Below are 16878 nucleotides of genomic sequence, written 5' to 3'. Positions count from 1 at the left end.
ACCCAAAATTACCACTTTTATATTTTCAAGTCTTGCAGTGGTAGTTAGATCACAGCATTCATATGTGTCTACCTAATACTTGAAATGGAGAAGAAATAAATAATGATCTAAGATAAATTATCAAGACATCTGGATGCAGAAGTGGCCTAAATAGAGGAAAAGAGTCTTTGTTTACTTCTCTTATTTAAAAGCTATCTGCATAACCCTATTGCAAAGCAGAGTTATAGAAGATTTTATCAAAGTCAAAAAAAAATTCAACTTGCAGTATGATTTACAGAGTACCAATTAATATACCAAATTATATTTCATTACAGTGGCAAAAGCATCTTTAGCTTACTACTCAAAAAATGGGAAGTCAGGTAAAAAATAACTTGATGGTAATTGAGGACACTGAGAAATCAGATACCATTTCTACACTTAACCCAGAATGCTAGGTTCATTCATTCATTCATTTAGCAAATGTCTCTTGAGCACCCACTGTTTGCTAGTTCTCTTCTGGCAACTGTGATCAGAACAGTACACTACCTCCCTTGTGGAGAATATACTCCATTGGAGGAACAGTCAATAAACAATATATAAAAGTAAAAATATGATATGTTAATGAATAATGCTAAGGAGAAAACCTGTAATAGAGAAGGAGATGGGTGTGTTTTGGTGTGTTGAGGTAGGGAGGTAGAAAGGCTGAGGAAAGCCTCACTGGGAGGATGCCTTTATGCAAAGACCCAAAGGATGTACTGGAGTGCTCATAACATCATAACAGAATATTACAGAAAAGGGGAGATGGGAACGGGAATGCTGTAGGGCAAGGATGTGCCACGTGTGTGCCAGGCATGTGCCAGGAACAGCTAGGAGACCAGCGTGGCTGAAAGAGTGCACAAAAAAGGGAGAGTCCCATGAGATGTGGTCACAGAGGTGAGTGAATAGGGCAGAGGCATAGGCAGGTCCTACTGGCCTCGGGAAACAGGGGGACTGTAAGATTCACTTGTTTTGAGATCAGAAGTCCGCGGAAGATTCTGAACTGCTAGGTCATGTGTGTTGACTTTTGCTTTAGCAGGCTCCCTCTGGCAGCAGAGTTAAGAAGCACATGTAGAAGGAAGGAAGGGCCTCTCTGTAGTAGAATTGGCTCTTGGGAACTTTTAATGTCTCTTGATAAACTTTTTTTGGTCACCTCCTTTTCCTTAAAATTCTCTGCCCACAAGTAAAGACAAATCCCTGCCCCCTGGAGAGAGAGAGAGAGAGAGACAGAGAGACAGAGAAAGAGAAAGAGAGAGAGAGAGAGAGAGGTGTGTGTGTGTATGTGTGTGTGTACACGCGTGCATGTATATGTTTCCTAGGATGGTTCCTGTTTCTTCCTTTCTCTTCTCTGTATCCTTTCTAAAGTTCGTCAGCTAGCCTCTGCTCCTCTTTAGCATTTCATCTATTTCCATTTATCTATATTTCCATTTGTGAAGTGAGAGGGGGTAGAGATACGGAGTCAGAGGAAAAAGCAGAGTGAGTCACGGTCAATCTAGTCTTTTGTTCACATATGTAGTGCTCTCTCACCAAATAGATGTTTAAAATATAATTATACTTTTCAGATCACAAAGGTACTATAAGCCTTATAAATTGAAAATATACCAAAGAGTAAAGATAAAGACACAACTCAACTATAATATGATAGATTTCAAACTACTTCCTTTGTAGGAAAGTTCTGTTCATGTTTTTGTTGTTTTTTTCTTCTGTTGTGCTTAATTTTATTGAATTAAAAGACATAATAAACTGAGGATAATAAGTATTTTCCTTTCACCTTTATTATAAATACCTCCCAGTTTATTACTTGTGTTTATAGTTTATTACTTTATATAGATGTTTTTAGTAAATTCTATTCCTCTGTAATATCTTTTATTATTTATTATTTGGGAGGGCACTGAGAATGATTTCATTTTAAAATACACCAGAACTTAATTAATCCATTGGTAGATATAAGAAAGTAGTAGAAGGAGGGAAGTAATATGAGTGCAGACACCCAAGATTAGGGTGAAAACAGTTTGGATTTGAACACAAGGACATATGGTATCCTCTGACCTACTCAGCATTAAGTCTCCATCATTCTCCCTTTCCTCTTCCTTCTGAAATATCTGCAAAAACAAATGGGCCTCTCTGCCATAACTACAGGCTTAAGCTGACCCACGGGTAACCCTGTGGGACATGACAGAAACTTCAGAAGAAAGGTTATAAATCTTACTGAGTGGAAGCTGGGCATATTGATTATAATCTATGAGCTGTCAATTTCCAAGATCCTAACCTCAATCAGCTTAGAGCTGGCATCACCTATAACCTGCAGGTGGTTTCTGTGTACGCTGGAGTGAGTGAGTACTCTAAGTTCTCAATGTGTAGTACCATAGCATCACTCTGGCAAAATGCTCTTTCCTACTCTGGATTTCTAACAATCCTAAGAAGCCACACAAAAAACCAGAACCATATCCCCAGAAATCGAAACAGTAGGGAGATTAAAGATCCTTAAATTATTATAAACTCCTGCAAGTCAATACAGTAAAAACAAATACCCCAATAAGAACATATTTTATAGTGTATCCTAAGTGACTCTTTCTGATCTCTTTGTTAGGGCCCAGAGATGCACAGACGAATGAGAATGTCAGAACATATGATGGGTTAAGGAAGTCACTACTGTTTTCAAGTTCAAAGAGAAGTCTGAATTTAAATATAAAGATTATATAAATGTAAAATTAAATCAAAGAAATTTATTAAACCTAATAGCAAGACACTAGACATAATCTGGTGACAATTAAAAGTTCAAGGTCTATTTCAATTTGTTTTTCCATAATCAATCAAGTTTTTTTCTTTTTGAGGGTATTTTTAGATGTGGTGACCTCACCAAAATCTCTGATGGAAGGATAGAATAGGCTTTAGTCACCAGTTTCAACAACTAGTTCACAGCAGATGGCTGCCTACGTAGCATTTCAACCTGTAGGCAAGTGACTCTCCAGTTGCTCCTTGGCCAACACAACTTCAAGACCTAGGTCTCTTGTCCCAGGGTGCCTACAATTCAGACATCAGTTCCTCTCCAGGACATTCAGAGAGCTAGTGCTTGACCACATCAGAGTGATGCTCATTGATAGGCAGGATTCCCATGACATGTCCCCTATACACAGTTCTCCTTTCAAGATAATGGGAAGGTCTCATCTTCCTATCAGTCCTCTGGCCAGGCCTCCTATGGGTCATGTTTGTAGCCAGGCATTGTTTAAGCTCTGCCAAAGTTCTAGTACTGTCTGGAAAGTACTTTATTCTGGCACCCGATGTCTGTTTAGGCTGCCAGAAAATCAAATAGTCACTGACATTAGTTTTTTGGTCTTCATCTTTTTAATTAAGTGTTCATTTACAGATACCTTGGGGTGTTTTTAGTACAATTTTCAATGCTATGTAGGCAGCCATCTGCAAGTCCCATAAACCAAAGAAAAGGAGAATGCAAGAGCTCTATCTGGGAGGGCCAAGGGTCAAGTGAATCTGAGTTAAGTTAACTTACTGCATGGTCAGTTAAATGCTTTATAAGAAGTTCTCAGGGTGGCCACTAGTCTTTTTGGTTGTATGATCAACCTGCTTACTCAGGCTGTCCTTTTCTTCCATTCATCCATGACTGAAGTTTCCTAGATCAACTCACAATTAATGTCTTCTCCAATTATTTTTAAGCTTAGAAACCCACCCCCACATCCAAGATATTTCTTTGATATTCAGGATTTTATTATTTTAATGAAGTTTTTCAGCATTAGGGTAATGAGCACTCACAGATCATCATTTTGTTTATATACACAATCCAAATCCATGCTTAATAATTTTCTCTGTTTTAATTTATAAATTTTGTCAAAGGGAAAGGAAGAGAAGGAAAGTGACATGTAAAGTTGTTACTCTGACTAAAAACGAGGGAGTGTGTGTGTATGTGTGTGTGTGTGTGTGTGTGTGTGCACGTGCACGTGCACATCTGCGCTCCTGAACATGTGTAAGCGAGAGAGGAGGTGTAGTGTGTTTTTGTGTTTATCTCGTTCAACTCTATCTGAAGAGATATCTCGATTTAGAGGAAAATACACTGAACTGGAAATCACAAGTCCTGATTCTACATTCCCTCTAGTCCTGCTTCTGTCACTAACTATGATAGCCTGGGCAAACCACATAGCCTATATGTCTCAGTTTCTGCATCTGCCTTCTGAATTTGCAGAATGTGATGCTCTAATAGTATAATACATGTCAAAGCAGTAGAGCTATGCAGTTTCCATAAGTGCCCAACAATTACTAAGCTATATTATTATTGTCCTCACTAGCACGGATTTGTGCCCAATTCTGGTTTCGTCCCACTGACTATAATCCTGTCTCCTGGTTTTTGTTTCTTTTGGGGAAGAAGGGTTGCTTTTTGCTTCTTTGAAAACACTTCAGACAAATGACTGTCCTAGTGTTTGACATATCATCACAAGACCCATGCTCTCTCAGGCTTCCCAAAAGGCAGTGTGTAAATTTCTTACTAATGGGCATGCCAGCTCAATACAAATCCTTCTTTTATTGGTGATAGAGGCTATCAGGTTAGAGTGCCTTGAATTTATTGTCTGAAGCAGGGGAGCCACTCTGGTGGAAATTTAGGTCATACACATACTCAAAAGCAAAATGGGGTTCATAAGAGAGATGTGCTTGGATCTCTACAGAAATGTTGCCCTCGGGGCACCTGGGTGGCTCAGTGGGTTGAGCCTCTGCCTTCAGCTCAGGTCATGATCTCAGGGTCCTGGGATCGAGCCCCGCATCGGGCTCTCCACTCAGCAGGGAGCCTGCTTCCTCCTCTCTCTTTCTCTGCCTGCCTCTCTGCCTACTTGTGATCTCTCTCTGTCAAATAAATAAATAAAATCTTTAAAAAAAAGAAAAAAGAAATGTTGCCCTCCTTTCAGAACACAAGGTAGCCACTTCTATATCTAGCATGCACTGAGATCTATCCTGGAGAGTATATGTAAATCAACAGCATTGACAAGAACAAATATGAAATGTGTCATTTCAATAAATTATGAACTCTAGAAGCAAATTATATTGATTTTGACCCAGATTCCAGAATTAGTGGAGGATATGTAAACAACAACAAGAATATATACATATGTGAATACTTACTGTACTGACAATTTCTTCCCATGAATTCACCCGGGCACTCACAGGAATAGTTAGCAACAAGGTCTGTACATATGCCACCATTTTTGCAAGGTTCAGCTTCACATTCATTTATGTCTGAGGAAAATAGAAAGAACAGAAAGAATGAGAATTATTGGTGAAAAAAATGATTAGTTATTGGAAGGTTTTAGGCCTTTCAAATAAAACAACATCTACGTAATGCAATAACTTTTGTATGTTTGTGAGTGTGTAAGTGTGTGTTCCATCATAGAGATAGTGCTTAAAATCAACAACTGATTAATAATCAAGTTCAAATAGAATCGAGAACCCAAATGAAATACCAACAGAAGCAAACCATTCTCCAATCCTGAAAATAAATATGAATAGTGTGGGGAAATAGTCAGTGTATCTTTAGAATTAAATCAAGCAAATTAACCCTGATAGAGAGATGAATTGGTATCACTTACAAGATCTAGAAACCTCCCCTGCAGCAACAACTGCCAATTAACACTGTCTCATTTCATCTTAATTCATTAAAATTCTAACTGACAGAGATGTTTTAGTTTCTAAATAGTTCGCCTTTGATGAATGCGATGAGAAGCAAATTAGAGTTAATAGCTAAAGCTCGTTACATTAAGCGAAGTATAATAAATGTAAATGATGATCACTTCCTAATCTCATTCAAGGGTTTCTAAAATTAGGAGGACTAAAGGGACTTACCTTTGATATACCATTATTACACCTCATGCAAAATCATAAGAAATATAAAACATTCAGAAAATTGTACTAATTTCCATGCTAATTTTGGACAACAGATACAATGAATATGATTATTAGTGAAAAAAGAAATAATGACTAATTCAGTAAAATATCCATCACTGATAGACATCACTCCCTCTAAGCACAGCACCATGCTGGGTTGTGGGGAGCTAGTAAAGGAGACGGGTAATAAGCAACTGCTCCCCATCTCTTTTTCTTCCTATCATCTACTTCTAGTGAAGGCTCTCTCTGCTCTTATTCCCATAGCTCCTTACAGACCTGAATAGTGTTACCTAGCAATTGTCTATTTACGTGCCTTTCACCCTCTTACCTAGTTAACCTGTGAGCCCTACAAATGCAGCCTCTGTCCTGCACTGTTCTTTGCATCTCCATGAATGCCATGTGCTATCTGGGAGACCATTGGTACCAAAATATGTTTCCTGATAACATTTTTAACAAAAGATTAGAAATAGTGGTGCAGGCAATCTAAACAAATAGTTTCAAATGTATAATGGGGCTTCTGATACATTAGAAAGTATCAAAACAGTAGTCTGAAGTGTGCTTAAAGCATTATCATCATTAAATTACCCCTTCAAGTCCAAATAAGAACAAAACAGTGCAAAAGTTCTATTTTGCCCTTTCTTTTAAATTTCTTCTTCTAAACAGGGTCTCCTCTTGGTATCAGAGTTGGTCACCCTCTCATTTTAGGTTTAGTGTAAAGTTTGGTCTACATTTCCTTAGGCAGATGATGACTTTCTTTGAAAAAGCCATCCTTTTTGGTTTCTGGTTGACTGTCACAGTTTGAAAGTAGAGACAATTCATGACTATGTTCAGGAAGAATTAAGTAATTTGAGTATTTTATGACATCAAATAATAGGATAAAATCAGAATCTGATAATCTCTAAAAATAGTTGTGTGCTATAAAATATAACAAACTCCCAAATATTTGAAGCTAAAACTCTCCAGAAGGAAGGAGGGAGGGAGGGAAAGAAGGAAGGAAGGAAGAAGAGAGCCATTTATTCATTATCTAATGAAATACTTAGCTTGCTAGCTTTATTTATTTATTTATTTATTTATTTATTTATTTATTTATTTGACAGAGATCACAAGTAGGCAGAGAGGCAGGCAGAGAGAGGGTGGGGGGAAGCAGGCTCCCCGCTGAGCAGAGAGCCCGATGTGGGGCTCGATCCCAGGACACCGGGATCACGACCAGAGACGAAGGCAGAGGATTTAACCCACTGAGCCACCCAGGCGCCCCAGCTCTTTTTATTCTTAATCAAAATTTCACTTAGTCTTGCTTTACACTGGATTAACATGCAAAAGATTTTCATTATGTTTTGAAAGTAGCACAAAAGTCACTGTGCTGTTTATTTTACAGTCAGCTGAATGTAAGGCGATGGGAATAATTGGTTACTTGGGAACATGCCTACTATGTCTTTCTCTGCATCATATCGACTACAATCTTTTTTTTTTAGATGAGAATATGTCAATGGCTAATAAAACGTTAAATCTTCATGTTAGAGAATGCATTGCCTTATTTTGTAAAGTTAAACATAACAAGTTATTCTTTCATATACTTACAAGGAAGAAACTGAGTATTGATGTCTGAGGACCACCCAGGGAAATACAATTTGATCTTGAAGAAAAGCTTTAATTAAGATTAGCAACAGAATGGAGATGGTAGTGTATTTCCAAACAGGAAACCGGAATGAATTACAACTTTGAAAAGAAACATTCATGGTATGACAATTTGTTCAGGGACACAAGTAGCCAGTCTGTCTGGAGCACAGAGTGGGAAGGGGAGTTCTGAGACCCCAAATGAGAGGATGGAGATAGGAACCAGCTTATGATGGACCATTAATGCCAGTGGAGGGAACTGTCCTTTATTTTTTGGCACTAAAGACCTGGAGCCGGATGGGAGGGTATCTTCTGTACCCTTATACTTTAGATGGACATAGTAAAGCCAATATATGGGATAGAATTAAGAAATGAATGAAGGAAAGCAGAACACAGAAACCCACACAGGTTCGATGCTAACAGTATCGAATATATACTTCAATTCTCAGATAAGAGGTTCTAAGTGATTTTTCATTTTAATACTGAACCATGTATTATGAGGAAAACCAAACCCAGCTCTTGCTACTTTTAAAACATTAATAGAAGGAAGCTTTCATAGTCAATGATGTGAGAACTATCCAGAGTCATTTTATAGGTCTGTAAGGATATGCAGGCACTACTGTACTTTGCTTCTTATTTCTCCCAAGTATTTACACAATAAATATTACTTAACACAGGTGAATGTGAATCTAATGGAGACAAATCAACCTTTGAACTTTCTAGCCATTTGATCATGAGGCAAGATCTACCATCATCTAAAAAGGAAATTATAATTAAGTAGATCAGATTCTAAAATAAACAAGTTTCACCTTTATCCAGAGGTTAACACAAGGTTGAATGAACTGGAATTGCATTTGCTGAAGAGAAAATGCTTTATATCCGTGCTCAATTTCAAATAAAGAATGACCTTTTATTGCTTGTGCATTTTTTGATTCTTTTAAACTAAAAAAAAAAAACTACCTTAAGTTTAATATGTGTAAAAATACAAATGTTACATTAAAGGAGCTATGTACTTTAATATAGTAGCCAAAAAATAAAATATTTTTGCATATGTACACACCTAGGAACATGTAGACTCAAATAACATATGCAAATTACATGGAAACGTTTATATATTAGTTTAATGCAGGAGTTCTTTTAGTGGTGAAGGCTATTTGCACTGTGATTAACACTGCAAGCAATCTAAATGGAAACAGACCTCAATTTGAATAAATCATGTTTAATTAAAGACTAGATATAAATGTTCACAGAATATAATGTAATGAAATGAAAATTAAACATCTTTGTAATAAATCACATACATTTCTCTTTGTCATAGATCAAGACATTATCATTTCCAGAAAAAAGTCCTTATCCATTCCAAACATAGTGAAATATACTATGTTCTTCTATAACCAAGAAAAATTTGACATAGCAGTCCCTATACAAAATAGGAATTTCCGAATTTGGTCATATTTACAGTTCATTTATCATATTAATAGCTGTCATTTTTGAGGTTTTTATATGTATGACTGCTTCATGAGAATGATTCAAAAAATCAGCCTCATTCAGAATTGATTTTATAATTAAGACAACCAGCTGAGTTCTGATCCCTCATTCCAAAAGCACAAAACTGCGACCTACCATCTGTCTGACTGAGGACAATGTCAAGGGCTGAACATGGATTTCCAGATATCAACTCATGATGCCTTTGTTGTGTGTATGTGACAGAATCAAAAAACAAGGTAAAGGAAGAAAGGAGAGGAGAGGAAGAGATGAGAGAATAGGTAATTGGTCACAACAGCATGCATTTCTTTGAAAGAAAGAGGTGCTCCACATGGATATCCAGGCCCTTTGCTCTGTTGTAACTAATTATACAAATTCATTCATACTCTATGCATAACTTAGACTCTGTACCTTTATTATTATGTTGCACTTAGCCTATCTTATACAGACTTATAAAGGTGTATTGGTGGTCTACCCTCTTGGGCTTAGGTTTTAATTAATAGAAGTCATGTCAACCCATACACACTTTGGAGATTTTACTGTAAGAATCCTCTTCCAGGAATTGACAAAAACATATTCATAAGATCACTATGAGTACTCATGACCTGATACACAACTGCACCCCTAGAAGTGTTCAGTTACTCCTAGTCTTTTTTTCCTGGATCTTTTCAGACCCATCACTGTACAAACTATAGCCCTAAAGCCCATGAATATGACTTTGGAGTGGTAGGCTGTCAAAGAATTTTTGAAAATCAAAATTGTATTTGCTAGTTCCTTATTTGAGACTTCAAAAAATGGCTTCCCTGGGCATAATTTCTTGTCACAGAAACCATGTCACTTCTTTTCAGGTAATTATATTTTAATATTCAGTAACCCCATTCTTCATTATAGACTCTACCAGCTGGCCAGAGAGGAAATGGTGAAATGGAGATTTATGGAGACTAATTCTCTGGGACCTCCCCTGGAGACTTTTAAATTTACATGATTAACTAAATAACCAATTAATTAATTAGTTTCAAATCGCTTCATATTTGTAATATGTAGAGTAGGAGGTACAGAAGGTACCACTCCTGGCCCATCAGTGTCCCAGTTGATCCTCGAGTTTACTCAGAATCCTCAGAGAGCTGCCATGTGACCCCAGTAGTACAACTACATTTATTTGTCTATGTGGCTTAGACTGTTTTGAGTACTGATCACCGTTTCAAGCAGGTCATCCAATTTTTCTTGGGGTGGAAATTCATCTAACCTCCTCTTGAGTGGAGACAAAGATAACTTAATTCAATCATGAAAATAACTCCTTTTCATCTCCCAAGTACATCCAGGCCCATGAATATCAAGAAGGAACAACTAATTTTCAGGCTGAGCACCCTACTTTTCATATATTAAAAGGACACCATGATAAAGCCCTTATTTTTTTCTTTGCAAAGACATAATTTCTCAACTTCCTTATTTCTTTCCCTTAGGCTGTCTTTCTCCTGCAATATTGTTATTGACTGTTAATTAGCCGGCAGAGCCCATTTTCAAGAGCCTTCTATTTTTGATCCTAATAACCCATCTTCCCTGGGCTCCCCATTAGCTATTAAATATTCTCCAAACCTCCCATGAGTGACTGACTTTTAAAATTTGACCTTTTATTTATTTTTCTTACCTAAAGCCTATGGTTTTACAATTTCTCTTTTAAGTCTAAGTAAATTATGATGAATTTCTAGAGGTTCTGTTCTCCCACTCAGATACTGAATTAAATTATGCCATAATCAGAATTATCTACAGGATTTCCCAGTCCTTTCTGGGCTCAATTCACTAGTAATTAATTTTAAAGTAGCGAACTAAAATCTGAATTCTTTTTTTTTTAAACAAATCCTTTTTTTTTTAAGATTTTATTTATTTATTTGTCAGAGAGAGAGAGAGAGAGAGAGAGAGAGAGAGAACAGGCAGAGTGGCAGAGGGAGAAGCAGAGGGAGAAGCTCCTGCTGAGCAAGGAGCCCGATGTGGGACTCGATCCCAGAATGCTGGGATCATGACCTGAGCCGAAGGCAGCCGCTTAACAAACTGAGCCACCCAGGCGTCCCTAAAATCTGAATTCTTTAATCAGAACATATCACAAATCTTTTATAATAATATTGATAACCTTCATTTACCTAGAACAATAGCATAAAACAAACAAACAAACCCAAGTCTAAGAGGAACTTAACCCTCACCACTTACTAACAAAGATGATATTCTCTGCTCAGCTATATCCCGGCATCCTAGCATTTATTTTGAGATCTCAATTTAGATGCAAAAATCTTTGCTACTAGTATCCAGGTGAAGTCCAATTCTTCAGGATGTTTGCATATAAAATTATTCCAGTGGGGCTTTCTTTGATTTACTCAGATATTTGGCTACTAAGATAAGATAGCTATTCCAAAGTACTTAGAAAGAAAAAACCAAGAGAGATAGAAGGAAGGCTGGAGCAGGGTAACCAAGAGGATGCTATACTTCAAATATTTGAGGCCTTGGGGAAAAAAATCAGAAATAGAACACATATGAAAAACATATAGTAGAGGCCAAAAAGAACCAATGTCTCTGGTGAAAATATGGACCAAAGAACAACCCGTCTCTGCGGAATGACCTCAGGGGTACGTAGCATAGTAACTTAACCTTGCAATAGATATTTGTTGATTGGTAGAAAAGAACTGAGAATATTAGAGACCTAAAGAATTGTCAACTGTACTGTAATAGCGAGTGCCCTGATCGGGGTGGGTATACCAGCCTACTTTAAAGGCATTCTGTTAAGGAAAATGAAGTTATGGCAATGCTTATTTTAAAAGCTAGAACTTTGAAGAACTAAATAAATAAATAAAAACTAGAACTTTTATTTTACTTTTTAAAGATTATATTTATTTATTTGACAGAGAGAAAGACAGAGAGAGCACACAAGCAGGGGGAGTGGAAGGCTCCCCTGCTGACCAGGGAGCCTAATGTAGGACTCGATCCCAGGACCCTGAGATCATGACCTGAGCTGAAAGCAGATGCTTACCCAACTGAGCCACCCCAGCGTCCCCAAAACTAAAACATTTAAAACATACCAGTGCAAAGGCTCCATACCAGAGATTCTGATTTAAATGGATTTGGGTGTAACAAAGGGAGTATTATTATTTATATAGGAGTTTAGGCAAGTCTAAAGGTAGAGTTGACATGTAGAACTTTTGCCCATTCCTCTATCCATCCTTAGTTCTGTGTTAAGTGCTAAGAATGAAAAGATTAATACATCATGGCTCCTTAACGTTTCTCAAGGCTCTTTCAGTACAGTAGGTACTCAAAGAAATAGTCCAGTTACAGCAGAAAGTGACAAATATTCCAACAGGAGAATGAATGTGCAGTTTATCAAAAAAACTTTAAATATCAATAACTAAACCAGTCTAGCAGACTAGAGAATGTTGAATTTTAGAGGAGGAGTTTAGCTGACTGGGGAGAATGTTTCTGGGTTTTCTAGAGTTATAACTAATTACTCTGTAAAGTTATTTTTCTAAATTAATATGCATCTCATTATTCTACAGATCTAAGAGGGACTCTTCATTGTCTCATAGTTCTTTGCTCCAAGTATGAAGTCATATATTTCCTAGCTTCCTACTTTATTATGGTAATGTTATCATTTATATACATATATTTTTTCATATTTATAATGTTTTATCCAGAATTAACTACTCTATTCTTCACCTGCATGTCAAATTTGTTCATTTGCAGCTCTCTCTAGCTTTAGTGGTCACACTGATGATCAGCTATTTTGGATTTTATTTTTAGAATGAGTAATCACAAACTCGTAACTGACTAAGATGAGGTTTATGCTGGAAGCATAACTATGACTCATATGGTTGCCTTAACCCACTTATTCACTCACTTACTTATTCACTCATTAAAATTTTGATGAGCACCTTCCATGAGTCAAGCCCCCAAATATATGACTGGATACATCAGTGAATGGGGATCAGTTCCTTTTCTAAGACATCTCGTCTTCTGTAATTCCATTCAGAAGAGAGATAATTAGAATAAGATTGTGAAATATGTGTCCTGTACCATCACACATAAAAGGTACTGAGGTCACAGAACAGGCAATGGCTTTGCCTGGAGGAGATGTGGAAGATTGCTTACAGAAGGTAGTATGAGGTTGGTGCTTAGAGGATTAGCAGGAATGTTTTTAGTTGGAAGGAATATAAAAGAACACAATGTTTTCAGAAAGAACTGAACATTTTTAAACGTCTAGATACCCACAGGGACTATGTGTGTGGAGCTACTAGAGATGGAGGTTACTAGGTAGCTGGACCAGATTTTTATGGTCCTACAAATCAAGTTAAGGAGTTTGAACTTTAGTTCTTGGACTTGAGAGTTAATAGAGAATTGAAGAATGTGAAAGGGGGCATGGGATTGAAGAGATCTTTATTTTAGAAAGCTCATTCACATACTCTAGAATTTCATTACTGGGAACATTTTGGAAAAATAATTCAAAATGTCAGAAAAGGATTTTATGTGGAGTCCATACTACCCAGACCCCATAACATGATGGCTATGGTCATGTATGCTTAAACTTTTAGTTTGGTGTGAAACTAAACATACAAACTCCCTAATACAAGATGCCTATGCAATATCTGGCTTACAAAAAAATAGTTTATTCGAAATTCAAATTTACCTGGGCATCCTGTATTTTATCTGGGAGTCCTGCTTGAATTGTCAGCTAGAATGTGAGTTCTCCACATTTTCTTTCTTTCCTTTTATATAAGCACTGTAATTTTCAGCATATGGTCATGCTTTCCATTTTGTACATTCAGCAGACCTCAAGGAAAACTACCTGCAGTGGAAAATTATTATTGACAAACGAGTCTTCCTTGGGCTTTTGCTAACACTAAAATTTGTTGCTTGCTTTCTGCAGAGTGGTTCATAATCTTTAGAGTTTAGAATCACCTTTATGTAAGCCTCAATAATACAAAGATGAACAAACAGCACTTCAGGATGACAAATGATTGACAACAATGAGCATATCTACCTACTTGTGGATTAGTTACTATGTGCCAAATATTTTTCTAAGCATTTATACGTAACATGACCCCCTCATGAGCCAGTAACCATGAATATAATCGTTTTACAGATGAGGAAATTGAGACATTGAAAATGTATATAACTTGCCTAGAGTCACAGAGGTGGTAAAACTGAGATTAAAACCTAGAAAACATTTCTCAAGAATCCATGCTATTCACCAGTACGCCTCACCCCCACTGCAAAAACATTACTACTCCTGCTTCCCCATCACTTCATACCTGCCTTTGGGGTTCCACTCTATGTGCTGAGGACAGATACAGGATCACGTATGGTCCTTGATCTCAAAATGTTTATAATGTCCTAGTAATATTAGCATTGATGCTGGAGGTCAAAGAATCCAATCCTAAGATCTCAGTTAGGAATACATTTTCCCCATAGTTCCTTTATTTCTCTTGGTGATTTGTCTCAGAATCTTAAGTGATTTGGACTTAATGGGCATTTGTTCTAATTTTATTCCTCTCTACTTAGAAATAGATTTCTTTGGCTCCTATATTCTTTTATACATGCTTTTTAACTTTACATTCAGATGAAAGCAATATTTGTTTTAGTTCTTTCTTGATAGAGGGTATGGATAGATATTGTATTCATATAATTGAAATTTTTATTTTTCAGGGGTGGTAAATTCACATTACTTTAAAATCCTTATCTGAAAGACAGCATACATACAGAAAAGCATGGAAAACAATAAAGTTGAATGAATTATTGTTAAGAGACAACCCATGTAATAAGCACCAATGTCAAGCAAAACAATGCTGCTAGCACTCCAAAAGCCATCACGTGTGCCTTCCATTCATATCTCCAGCCTCACAAAAGTAACTCAGCTCCCACTTACCAAGACAATCAAGGACTCATTCTTCGTGTGGTTTATAATTTTACTACTTAAATAGGCATTCCTAAAAGAGTATCATTCATTGTCTATATTTGAACTTCAGAGTAAAAAAAAAAAAAAAATCATTCAGTCTGTTTTCTTTTGTTTGTAGTTTCATTCACAATGTTGTTGCAGGTGGGTGCAATGAGTTCATTTTCGTGGCTTTACGGTATTTCACAGTAAAATGTACCATGATGCATTTTCCCTTTTATTGTCAATGGCATTTATGTTGTTGCTGGAAATAAAAGCATCACTGAGCATGCTTGTACATGTCTCTTGATGCATAAGTATACTGATTTGGGGGAAGTATACCTAAGAGTGAAATGACAGGGCCATTCGTATGCTTTAGTAGGTAATGCCAATATGGTTTTTAAAGTGCTTGCACTCCTATCAGCAATTTAATTGATAACATTGTTGGTGATACAAATGGCATGAAACTTGCAGGTAACCATTTATTCTATTTCATATGCAAGTTGTAAGTAGAAAGACTTAATACCTGTATTTCCCTTTAAGGTATATTTTTGACAAGAAAGGTTTGTAAGGGAACAAATCAGGACTTTCAATTCACTGGGTTGAATTATTTTTCCCTTCAACGACTGTGGCTTTTTAAAAAAAATTAAGACTGTAACTTTTGATAAAAGTAAGAAACCATTGAAGGCATGCAAACAATGCCACATCTAAATCACTGGTACTGCTACCAAGTTAAATTTTGTATATACAGAAAAATAATCTCACTTAATTCTAGAATTAATTTCTTAAAAATAACTCTATAAATCAACTCTCACCTACAGATACATGTAGACTCAGATAATAAGAATACTTCCTGCTCCTACATTTTAATACCTTTGAAATTTTGTTATTGGCATAATTGAAAATGTGTTTTAAAATCATGAATTCTATAGGAGGCCTGGGTAGCTCAGTTGGGTAAGCGGCTGCCTTCGGCTCAGGTCATGATCCCAGGGTCCTGGGATCGAGTCCCACATCGGGCTCCTTGCTCAGCGGGGAGCCTGCTTCTCCCTCTGCCTCTGCCTGCCTCTCTGTCTGCCTGTGCTCACTCTCTCTGACAAATAAGTAAACAAAATCTTTAAAAAATATATATATATATATAAAAATCATGAATTCTGTACACTTCAAAAGCGACTGTGAACTTTACATGACTTAATTTTTGGTGAAAAATCTTATAAACTGTAAGGACTATAAGAAGAATGATCCACATTGTTATAATATGGACTAATCTGTATATGTATTCTGTATATGTATTTTTCTCCATTATGCTGCTGAACGAAATGTAGTACATTTTTTAATGAGGCTTTCTGTACACAGGTATTTCTACTTTCTGGGCTATCACCAGAGTAAATAAATGGGTAGCATTTTCATCAATATCCTACAGAAGAGGAGCCCTGCTTTGGAGAGTCATGAAAGACAGTATTCAGCCACATAATTGCGAAGGGCATGGAAATTTTGATCCACTGAATGGGATAATTCAACAGATACTCTTAATATTACTTCTTTCTACAATGGGAGCATTCACAATTTCTTTTTAAATGAGAACATCAATGCTGTACATTTTGGCTGAAGTATCACTAGGGGCTAGAGCTGAAGGAGCTATGAGCTATGACCGGTAAGTACAGAGAACACTCTTCAAAATCTCACTTCGGCTCCCATCAAGGCGAAAGAACGGAGTGGCTGTATTTCCCTCAATTCGAGAATCTCATCTACATAATTATAGGAGGTTTCCTGGATTCCTAGTAGACCCAGAGGCCACCATATGTCTGCCACACTCAAGGCCACCATGGAAGATTCTGCTTCAAGCAACCAACTCGCTACTCAGTGCCAAAAAAACACTGCTTCCGAGCCATGACCTTTGATATTTTCTTTCTTTCCTCCCATGCTTATTATTAAGTATGTCAAATTGGCATTTTTTTTTCCATTAATGGTGA

General features: G+C 36.8%; 1 protein-coding gene across 1 annotated transcript in view; it reads right to left on the bottom strand.

Annotated features, from left to right (window-relative positions):
* EDIL3 (EGF like repeats and discoidin domains 3) overlaps positions 1-16878 on the bottom strand; it is a gene marked incomplete at its 5' end in the record, with an annotated part of 295014 nt that overhangs the window by 175901 nt on the left and 102235 nt on the right. Inside the window, one exon of the mRNA XM_080804329.1 lies at positions 5140-5253. Within this exon, the coding sequence (XP_080660455.1) occupies positions 5140-5253 (114 nt within the window). The remainder of the gene's footprint in view (positions 1-5139; positions 5254-16878) is intronic.

Source organism: Martes martes, assembly GCF_963455335.1.
Source record: "Martes martes genome assembly, chromosome: 5".
Lineage (NCBI taxonomy): Eukaryota > Metazoa > Chordata > Mammalia > Carnivora > Mustelidae > Martes > Martes martes.
Note: the sequence above shows the minus strand (reverse complement) of the source record. Positions and strands in the feature narration are given on the sequence as shown.